We start from the raw sequence: 11,696 nt of genomic DNA, 5'->3' as shown, positions 1-11,696 counted from the left end.
CATATATAACTTTTTTGTAATATTTAATCATTTCATTAATTTCTTTACAGTCTTTTTTTTTTTAATGTGGATTTGCTAAATAAAATTATTAATTTCTTTTCTCTTTCTTTCTTTTTTAAATCTTACTTAACCCAAACATTTGAATGGCACTGTATCATGATTTACACACACACACACACACACACACACACACACACACACACACACACACACACACACACACACACACACACACACACACACACACACACACACACACGACTGATTTCTGAAGGATCATGTGACACTGAATACTGGAGTAATGATGCTGAAAATTCAGTTTTGATCACTGGAATACATCACATTTTAACATATATTCACAAAGAAAACAGTTCATTTGAATTGTAATAATATTTCACAGTAATACAGTTTTTACTGTATTTTTGATAAAACGCATTGAGACTTCTTTCAAAAACATAAAAAAAAAAAAATTACCCGTAGTGTGTGTGTCCTAATGAAATTTGACTTGTAATGTGGTATCAAATAAAGTATATAATGTGTGTGTGTGTGTGTATATATATATATATATATATATATATATATCGAGAGAGAGAGAGATCATCTTACCCCAATATGACCACTGACAATGTGTCATTTTTATTTGTGATTTAATCATCATGTTATATTTTAAGAGCCACTTAAAATAAAATTATAAATCTGAATAGACATTGAAAGTTTTTATTTGTTTTCAAATGCACTTAACTGCAACAAATATAACAATAAACCAATAAAATGTCATTTTCACAACCTCATGCCAACTGCTTTTTCCATTTATTAATTTTAAAACTTATAGTTTGACACGTTGATCTCATGGAAGCAGCCGATGAAGCTTTAACTGAACGGTCAGACAAAAAGTTGAACTGACAGTAAGACTGAACACAATAAAAGGCAGGTTAAGAAACCTTTAATTATTTTGCTGTAAAAAAATAAATAGTTAATGTACTTTTTTTTTTTCAAAGCTACCATTAAAATGATGGAAGATTTATTAGCTACGCTCGTTAAAATGAATCACACAGGGAAATGTTTGCATTAAGCAAATGAATCACTTTAATAAAATAGTTTGGATTAAACAATAAATCTGGCAATAGGAAACTTCATTACATGTCATTATTCTAAAATACATTTAAGACATTATGAGGTAAATGATCAAAATAGTTAAGACTTTTAATGTCACACGATGGCAACATCCATTGAAGCAGTTAATCCAAATAATGATGAAAGAACAAGCAGATATTACACACTTTCCTTCTCGCAAGTAATCAGAAATAGATCACAAATAGATACTGCAGATTAACGTGAATTAATGCTGTTCATAGATACATCTCGAATGGCCTTGGTTAAGAAACTCATCTGGCCTTTATTGATTTTGCTCTGAACATGCCGCAATTTCCTTTCAATCAAAGCCAGTGACTTACACCTTCAATTCAAGTAAAGCACATACACACTCCTCCAGTGTTTCACACATTTTAACTGCTGATTTGACAGATTTAGGGGAAATGATGGAGGTTCGGTTAACGAAGTTCAAGCTCTTGCCTTCCCATCATTAGTCGTTTAACATTTGAGGTCTTTGACTGTAAAATGCATCTAGCTGCAGTTACTTTATATAAACATGTAAGACTGAAGTGAACATCTTCCTTGAAACATTAACCTCACTTTGTTGGGAAGATAGCAGTGCAACATTTAGCATGATTAAAACTGTACGGTACAGCTGTTAGCGACTGGAATGAAGAGTCACGGCGATCCTGCAAATCACGTGGAAAATATTTCATGACGAATCTCAAAAAAAAAAGAGGGATGCAATTAAAGGTGCACTATGTAACTTTTTGGCCCTCTAGTGGTTAAAGAACAAAACTGTGCGCATTTTGCGGAAGAACATTGTTTTTGTCATTGGTTGTGCTTCGGCTCTGCGTGACTGTGTGGATGAAACGACCCTTCACAATACCCTTTATAATGAACTCTGTTAGAGAGCTACATAAGCCAATTTATCTGTTCAATAAAATACCTTATTCACCTGTCGAGTAATAAAAACGACATCTCCGCATCGCTTTTACATTTCAAATGCCTCAGTTCTCGCCATCTCTGAAAAGCCAAGCCGATGTTGATTCTTGTTTTATTACGAGCTGTCCCGTTCTTTTTGCTAGCATGTACGCAATTTTACACAAAGTCCATCCCACTAGGTCTACAATATAAACGCTTATAATAGGCTTGCAATAGTGAATCGGGGTAAGACAAAAACACATTATGAAAGAAGGATTGATGTATTGTCAATTTTGTTAATGTTGAACAAAACAAAACAAAAAGTTACATAGTGTACCTTTAAACATTTACACCAAGTTAATACAAATCTTTAGTACTATACACACACTTTCCTACTGTATATACACATTTATGTATACGTATGGATACATATTTTACAAAAGCCATTAGGCGAATATAATTCTTGGTTAGGTCTAGCAAAGCAGAAAGCAAGTTCTTTTGATTTTGGGATGAAATGTGACCCACACCTTTCTTGATTTCTCTTTCTTTTTTCTTTTTTTAAAATGAGCCTGTTCCAGGAAATCATATATCATAATCAAAATTAAGATGCATATGTTTTTGTATCACTGTAGACACCTGGGGCCTCACGTATAAAACTTTCCGTAGATTTCGTCCTAAAAGTGTGCGTAGGCCGGAACCTGCGCAAAATTCCGCGGAAGATTGTGCGTACATGCGTCTCCACCCCATCGAAATAACCATATAAGGAGCTAGTTTTACTATACATATCCTCATCTGCATATCATTTCCATATGAATATTCCCATCCACCTGATGCCATGTGTAACGCTAAGACATAAGGAAAATATCAGAAACGGACTATAAATGCCAATTACATTACTAAAAACCATTCAGTATCCTTGTCTTGTTTTAAAGTCATTAAATCAAATTTATATAAAATACTTTTTATTTCTATTTAAATTAATACGAAAATATTGTAACTTCTGGATAATGATTTCATGACTGCGTAACTCCATTAATGAGAGTGGCATATTTAACCTAAATGTCTATATCAAAATAAAAACTTTTTAAAAAATCATTCTGTTTACTTTATTAATTCACTCGCACCAGTAAAAGAGTGTGTACGTGTCCCTACGGTGTGCACATATTTACGGCTTGTTTTATAAATCCGGTTTGCGTGGAAAATTGCGTATACGCATTTCAATGCCTTTTTTGTGCATACGCAACGTTTATACATCAGGCCCCAGATCTATACAGAGCCCCGCACATGACATGCAGACACAAATATATATATATATATATATATATATATATATATATATATATTATCGTGGCCATGAATTGAGAATTCATTCCAATGATTTACTAAATCGTGGCCAACTAATTCGTTCCCTCGTTTTTTATGTATTTAACTAAAGCAAGGGAAGACATTTTTACAACGTGGCCACAATTTAGTAAATTGAGGGAACAAATTGTTATATCTTGCGCACAATTTACTTAAAATGAGGGAACGAATTTATAAAACGTTCTGTCATATTAGTAAGTCATGAGAACGAATTGTTAATTAATGTCCATGATACACAATTTTTCTTTGCTTAATCATGTGCGGGGCTCTGTAGATCCCTTTAAAATGCCCTAAAATAGTGCCTTTAAACCAGTCTATAACGGCTTAGACAACCTCAACGTATTTGAACAAATCGATGGAAATCAAGCTTATTCTTCTGTCTTTGGTAATTCGCACACGATGATTACGAGAATGTAGCCATTATCCCTCGCCAGACCCTCATAAGCACGAGACAGCCAATCACGAGCAGCGCACCGTTGGCACGGTTGTCTCTGCGCTCCTACGCCTGATTAAGATCTAATGTTTTCCTGCTCTATTTACCACAGGGACAGATTGAGTCACAATCCATAGTTGACTCAGCCCTACAAAAGAACGGATGCACCACACGAAACCTCAACCTCAACCTCATGGACTGGCCATCTTTAAGACCATTAGTTCATTAATTTACTGAACAATAAATACGAAAGCAAACAGCTCTATTCGACTGCACATCTGTTAATCGAAATGAATGAGCTCTCTATAGAGACTTATTTCGGCTACATGTTGGCTTAAGCCATCGCTTGATCGCGCCGTTCAGCTTACAGGTTGTGGTTAAAGCAGTACTGAAGCAGGATTCTCACAGTGCTCTATCAGAAGGGGGATGTTAGACAGAAGCCTTGCTGCCGTGTAACATCAGTAGGTGTGTTAAGTACAGCAAGCGTTTGGAAGTTGGAGGGAATATGGTTGCGGTCACTGGGCTGAACCGTCAGTGGTCTACAGGGCAAAGAGATTGTCCTCCGTCTGTTCGGTCTTCTTGCGGCTGCTGCTAGACACGCTGACGGGAGGCCTGGTCTCTCCACCAGCGGCCGACGGTAAAGCCTTGTCTGCAGCTTTGGCCCGCTCCGCTAAGAACTTGTCGAACTCTGAAGAGACACCAGGAAAACAATGGGTGCCTTTAAAGGGAAAGTTCACCCCAAAACTGAAAATTATGTTGTTTCAAACCCATAAAACTTTCGTTCATCTTCAAAACACAAATCTTTTTGATGAAATCAGAGAGATTTCTGTCCCTCCACTGACAGTCTATGCAACTACCACTTTGACGCTTCAAAAAGTTCATAAACTCATATGAATTGAGCGGTTTTGTCCATATTTTCTGAAGAGACGTGATAGCTTTATATGATTAACAGATTACAGATTTCATTAAAAAGATCTTCATTTGTGTTTTGAAGATCAACGAAAGTCTGACGGTGAGTAATTAATGACATGAATTTTCATTTTTGGGTGAACTAACCCTTTAAATGGAACTGTTTATTATCATATTTGATCCATCAGGCTCATATAGGATGATACAGTGAGAATACGGAGCTCATACTCGTTTTATTCAGACACCCAAACTGAGCAAAAATACGCAATTTGGTGCAGTTGCTGATTCTTCTATGACCAAAAAGTAAGATGAAATGTAATGTAAATCAACGAGACCTTTTGTCTGCTCAGATTATGTGATTTTGCCTCCTAAATTCTTGTTGTGTCGCGGACAAGAAACACGTCAGATTACACCGTTGATTCCCGGCCAATCATCGCTTGCCATCTTTAGGCGAGAAGGCGGAATTAGTGACTGACTTCACAAGAGCATAAAAAAACAACGGCTACCGAAGTGAGGTGTTTTGTATTAAACATATAATGCAATCCAATATAATGATGATGAGCATTCAAGAGCCTGATGGATCATATTTGATAATCACATTTTAACAAGATTTTTCAAAAAAAAAAAAAAAAAAAAGGATAATCAAGTAAACCTAGGTTGCTTCAGTCCAGTAAGTGTTCATCATGAAATAGTGCTAACGATATAAAAGTAATTCTTACTTTCACATTATAGAAATCAGTAGAGATTTCACATCAAAAAGACACGTGAACCACGACCTGAAGGGAGACGTTTTACTATGATACTAAAAGGCCTTTTTCTTGCTTAACAATAATAACCTATCAATCGCACGACAGAAGGCATGCAGTAGATTGTGTAAAACAGGTTTTTCTACAACTGGTCAATTTGAAACGGCATTTCCAACACAATTTCTGTTTCCGTAATAAGGAAACCGAGTGTTTCCGAGTGAAACGTGAAAAATATGCAAGGCTAGACTTTTACAGTTACAATCCGAACGTTAAGCTTTTGTACTGTACCTTCACTCGTGACTCCTTCTTCTGGCTCTTCTTCTGGCTCTTCTTCACCTTTCTGTTTCAGAAAACAAACAGAACAACATTATTTACATGTCAGACCATTTATTTGTACACCACATTGTGCCACAAACACAGAATGAACAAGTTGAACAACTACTTACCATTCAGCAATAAAACCAGTTCACAACATGACGTTATTATAAACAAAGTACATGTGTATGCATTTTCCACATTATTTATGACGACAGATCAGTGTTGGGGAGAAACTGACTGAACGTAATGACGCTAACTTGACATTCATTAAAATTCAGTGTGATCGTCGCTCAGCTGTTTTTGAAATAATCTAGCCTTTTCATTAACATGCTAATATTTACAACAAATCAGAAGTGTAATATGACCAAACATTCTCCTATAATGGCCTATAAGAAGAAGATTGGGGAAATCAATGTTATTTATTATGACTTAATTTTAATTTTAGGTTGAACTATCCCTTTAACTTCATAGTGTCGGCCCAGATGTGGAATCAACGTGTACCAGATGTGGGCCGGATCTGGGCCGACACTATGTTGCTGTCTGGGGTATGTGTTCAAGTTTGATTATCAGGATTTTTCCAGCATCGTCAAATATTTTGGTGGCCATTAATATGAATCTTGGTCCTGCCAAAGATTCATTTGATCATTTAATGTTCTGCAGTAACGGTACCTGCTGATAGCTTGAGTTAGCACTCTGACTGTGAAGAGCATCAAAGGCTTCTATTTACAATTTTTTTTTTTTTTTTTTTTGTCAGCGTTGAGTTTTGTAGCCAATCCTTTCATTGATTATAACGGGAGTTCTCGCAAGAGTTCAGCTTTGTGTATCTCGCATTGAACTCAAGTAATTGACAGCTTCAGTGATCTTTGCTGGCTTTCTGAAATTTTTTTTTTTATATATATATATTTTTCATTCTGCTCTACACTAACAACTAGTTTTTTAATGCTAAAAGAGGGTTTGCGCTGGCGAAAAAAGTTAGTAAATCTGGCCCTTAAGAGCGTTAATGCAAAAAAATAGACGCCAATTTTTCTATGTAATGTGTTACTTTGTTGTTCACTTTTTTATACTGAAGACTGATTTTGCCCCAGGAAATCCTGAAAAAACCCTGAAAAATCCAGCTGTTTTTTAAACAATCTTATGTATATTTTATAGTTATATACTCTTATCTAACAATTACCCAAAGCCAAATGTCCGCTTAAATATCTTCATAGTAGTAACTTGTAGTATTGCTAACTACTCTTTCAAAAACTAGGCCAATTAAATCAATTATTTGGCCATTTTGAAACTAACGGTCTCAGTTTTGTCAGTAAATGCGATGGTAAATGTAACTGTTTTTGAACATTTCGAAGATGTATATGAATTTTGAGTTAATATTGTCCACATTTTTATTTCATTTCTGCAGGTCTGTTGGTAGACTTCTGTAAGTTATATTCAGAATTCTGTAGGTTATCAATAAATTGGTATTGGCTACATTGCTCAGTTGTTTCTCTGTTCTGAATACCTGTAGATTTCGTCAAAGTAACTTTCCCAACTCTGTTCAATGGACATATATCACATGACATTTAATGACAATTATTTGAATATCAGTACAAACACAACACAATAACCAACAGATGAACGAAAGCATCCGTCACCAGTGAACTGCAACATTCAACGGCATCACTCTCATCTGCATCTGAAGACGCTCCAACACCACCAACACACGTTAACTGACATCTTAAATTGGTAATAATTTATCCCTAGTTAATGTTCATTAGTATCATGTGAATGGGTGGCATATGGTAGACCGACAACATGATTGGTGGAAATGAATGATTAGTACTACTGAGGTAGGGAGGAAAAAAATCCAAAAATAGAACAAAAAGGACTTGGATAAATGAAAGTGAGTAAGATGACATGGTGTTACCATGGAAACAAAAACAGAGAGAATGAAATCAAGGTAAAGAAGTCTCACCACATCGGCACAGAGCCACTCCTCAATGTCATCCATGACAGAGGACTGCGGTACGGGGATCTATGGAGCAAAGCCACGGACAAACCAAAGACCCCGAAAGCCACAAAAGAACGAAAAACATCCCGAACAAACAAAAACACAAACAATAAAATCACCAGAAGGTCTGAGAGGAAAACAACAACAACAGAAAAATGCAATCAATGCCAAAGAGAGCCACACGCCTCACACACACACACACACACACTTGCGCACACACACACACACGGCTTGCACATAGAGCTGGAGCAACATGCTGTGAGAGTGAAAAATGAAAGGACACTGAAGGAAAGATGCAGTGATGTGTGCGTCAGAACGACTATAAGACTAGCCTTTTATCCATAGAAATATAGGATTATGATGAAAGAGATGGTTGCTTTTTTTAACATCAACTTCAGAGCAGCGGCACAAGGGCTCCCCCTACAGGGCTCTGTTTGTTGGACTTTTCGCACATTGCATGCTTTATTGCGCAATCAAATATTACAGCCACAAGAAGTTTGCAGTGACATTTCTTCTACTGTATTTGTTGAGATCAAGAATCAGAAAAGGACGGCCTTTATTGAAGAGCATTTAAATTGTCCCTATTATGCTATTTTAAATGTTCCTAATTTTGTTTTGAAGGTCTCCTACAATAGGTGCACCCAACCAACAACAACAACAAAAAAACTTTAATTTTCAAATTATATACATTGCAGCATCACCTCTTTTCTATCAGTGTCTGAAATGGTTCGATAAAGGATTCAGTCTCTCTAAACCTTTCCTTTCTGAGAGCCCACTCTGTTGTGATTGGTCTACTCTGCTCTGATTGGTCAGATGACCCAGTCTGGTGTGATTGGTCTACTCTGCTCTGATTGGTCAGATGACCCAGTCTGGTGTGATTTGTCTACTCTGCTCTAATTGGTCAGATGACCCAGTCTGTTGTGATTGGTCAGATGTTCAGTCTGGTGTGATTGGTCTTCTCTGCTCTGATTGGTCAGATGGTTCAGTCTGGTGTGATTGGTCTTCTCTGCTCTGATTGGTCAGATGACCCAGTCTGGTGTGATTGGTCTATTCTGCTCTGATTGGTCAGATGGTTCAGTCTGGTGTGATTGGTCTATTCTGCTCTGATTGGTCATAAGGTTCAGTCTGGTGTGATTGGTCTACTCTGCTCTGATTGGTCAGATGACCCAGTCTGTTGTGATTGGTCTACCATTTACACCACATGTCGGAAACTAAACTCCCATAACCAAATCTGAAATTCAGCTTTGGATCTTCCTCAGCACTTGTATCACAGTGATACGAACAGTAACAATGGCGTTGGTTTTACCGCATCAATTCTAGCCTGAGTCCTCATCCTTTAGAAGTGCAGTAATGTGGATTTGCAGTGCAGAAAACAGCGTCTTCTCGACATGTCGACAACACGAACCAAATCTCTTCCAGGCCTCAGCAACAACTAGTGTTTGAGGGTGAAAGTAGACGTTGTTCGTCGGCAGCCAATAAAGACCATAGGCTGGCATTATTCAAATGTGTTACAAACCGTTTATTAAGCAAGACTGAATTACTGAGGACTTGTTTCAGGCAGTTCAGAATCGTTTTCTTTTGGGAGACTAGCTTTATTTGTCGTGCACTTTGATCTTTGAAACTTTGCAGATCTTTTACACTCACAAACAGCTATATTACACACTACATGAAAGACAATATCTTTAAAAAAAAGAAAGAAAAAAGCATAATAGGGGCACTTTAAATACTACCAGTCCAAAGTTTGGACACAAATAATAAATTAGTCTTGTGGACAAATTTAAATTGTGCCAATGAATGAATTTCTTTACAAAACTAAAATTTATGTTTTTTTTTTTGTTTTTTTTTTGATAGGTAGAGAAAGAGAAGTAGCCAGTATACATGTGAACTCCTTCAATAATGTTTCAAATCCATCTCAGGATGTTCCTCATGAAGTTGGTCGAGAGAATAAAGTGTGCGAAAAAGTGTGTGCAAAATCTGGACTCTAGACAAAGAGTAAAATTAAATAAAAAAAATGTGTCACTACATAATTCCCATTCATCCATTAGTGTATTTCAAAGTGTATCATAACATGAGGAAACAGTAATAATAGAGAATGAAGAGGTGATATATAATATTACAATATTTTTTTTTTTTTTTTTTTTTGGTTAAGATAAATCTGTTAGAACAGAACAGCTTAGAATGATGTAAATTAATAGGTGAAGTGGGTTGTTTTAATAGTAGTGATGATGAAGATTATGAAGGAAAGGCTCTGACCGGATCTTCTATAGGCGAGGACCGTGGACAGTGTAAAGCCCATTCACACTGACAGCGATTTTACGAGTGGATATTCAGTACTGTTCAAAAGTTTAAGGTCTGTAAGATTTTTTTTTTTAAAGAAATTAATACTTTTGTATTCAGCAAGGATGCATAGAAATGTATCAAAAGTGACAGAAAACATTATAAATGTCTTTACCATTCCAAATAAATGCTGTAATTTGAACTTTCTATTCATCAAAGAATCCTGAAAAAAAAAACGTATCACTGCTTTCATCATTGATAATAATAATAAGAAATGTCGAGCATCAAATCATCGTATAAGAAGGATCATGTGACACTGAAGACTGGAGTAAAATGCTGAAAATTCAGCTTTGATCACAGGAATAATTACATTTTAAAACATATTTTTTTATTTATAAATTGTAATATTTCACAACATTACTGTTTTTACTGTTTTAAATAAATGCAGCCTTGGTAATCATAAAAGAATATTAAAAATCTTAGGGTTTTTTTCTTAGTAAAAATCTTACTAGTGTATTTTTGGTGAAAGTAAGTGTTCATAATGCTGGATGCCCTAAAGTTATTGATGGGCTTCACAATTTGGCAAATCTGATCACAAATGGGGTGATTCTTGAGGGGAAAGAGTGCAGGATCTCCTTAATTCCTATTGGTAGTCATCAGATCGTGTTGCAGCTCATTAGCATAATGTTCAACTTTGCTGCGTCACTGGATGCGCCCACAATGCATCGCCAACAGCCACAGCTGCTCCTGTTACCTCGGATCAGCAGCTCTCATTGACTACTTTTTCATGCACCCTCATAATGCGATTATAGTGAGATTAAGGCATTATTGTGATTAAACTTTACCGTACTTCAATCAAATTGATGCGAATAAGCTCATAATTGCTGTAACCATAATTGGGGGCAGTTGTGTTCTAATGGTTAGAGAGTCAGGCTTGTAACCCGAAGGTCGCGGGTTTGATTCTCAATACCGGCAGGAGAGGTGCCCTTGACCCCCAATCGCTCCCCGGGCGCCGGCTGTGCTCACGGTTTGCGGTGTGTGTGTGTTTTCACTGCTCCTAATGTGTGTGCACTAACTTGGATGGGTTAAATGCAGAGGACAAATTTAGAGTATGGGTTGCCATACTTGGCCTTCACGTGACTTCAGTAATATATGAGGCGTATGGCATTTTTAATCGTAATAAACAGGCATGTAAACATTTTAATTGCACCTCTTCCACTTGGATCAAAGAGTGCATCTACGTACACGAATTACATTTTCACGTGCAGATTTGTAAACGTAAATGGCATCACATTTTTGGGGTCTGAGTTCATGTTGACGATGTTGCGCGACGAATATAATACAGTATATTGATGATCGAAAACAACTAAATGAAGAGATTTTAGGTGCGTCACTGCAAAAATCCAATACGTCCATAGAAATGTGTTTTGCATTTGACGCAAGTAGATTAAAACAGTGGCCAGTAACACACCTGTATGCGAGTTGTGCATTGGGGTATTTAAATAAAAATAACCACAATTCTTGATGAATAATCAGAATAATGAAAATTGCATGTGTTTGCTTTATTGTGATAAAGTCCATACTCTGATTATTGGGAATAATCACATTATCGGTGCACATGTAAACGTAGTGAATGAAAAAGAATGAC

At 36.5% G+C, this 11,696-nt stretch overlaps 1 protein-coding gene across 1 annotated transcript in view; it reads right to left on the bottom strand.

Moving 5' to 3' along the window:
* Window positions 1–1,062: 1,062 nt before the first annotated feature.
* tom1l2a (target of myb1 like 2 membrane trafficking protein a) overlaps window positions 1,063–11,696 on the bottom strand; it is a 48,086-nt gene continuing 37,452 nt past the window's right edge. Inside the window, exons 13-14 of the mRNA XM_084405852.1 lie at window positions 5,755–5,806; window positions 1,063–4,499 (exon numbers count right to left, since the gene is read on the bottom strand). Of these exons, the coding sequence (XP_084261978.1) occupies window positions 4,351–4,499; window positions 5,755–5,806 (201 nt within the window). The 3' untranslated portion in view covers window positions 1,063–4,350. The remainder of the gene's footprint in view (window positions 4,500–5,754; window positions 5,807–11,696) is intronic.

This window comes from Rutilus rutilus (genome assembly GCF_951802725.1).
Source record: "Rutilus rutilus genome assembly, chromosome: 1".
Classification (NCBI taxonomy): Eukaryota; Metazoa; Chordata; class Actinopteri; order Cypriniformes; family Leuciscidae; genus Rutilus; species Rutilus rutilus.
Note: the sequence above shows the minus strand (reverse complement) of the source record. Positions and strands in the feature narration are given on the sequence as shown.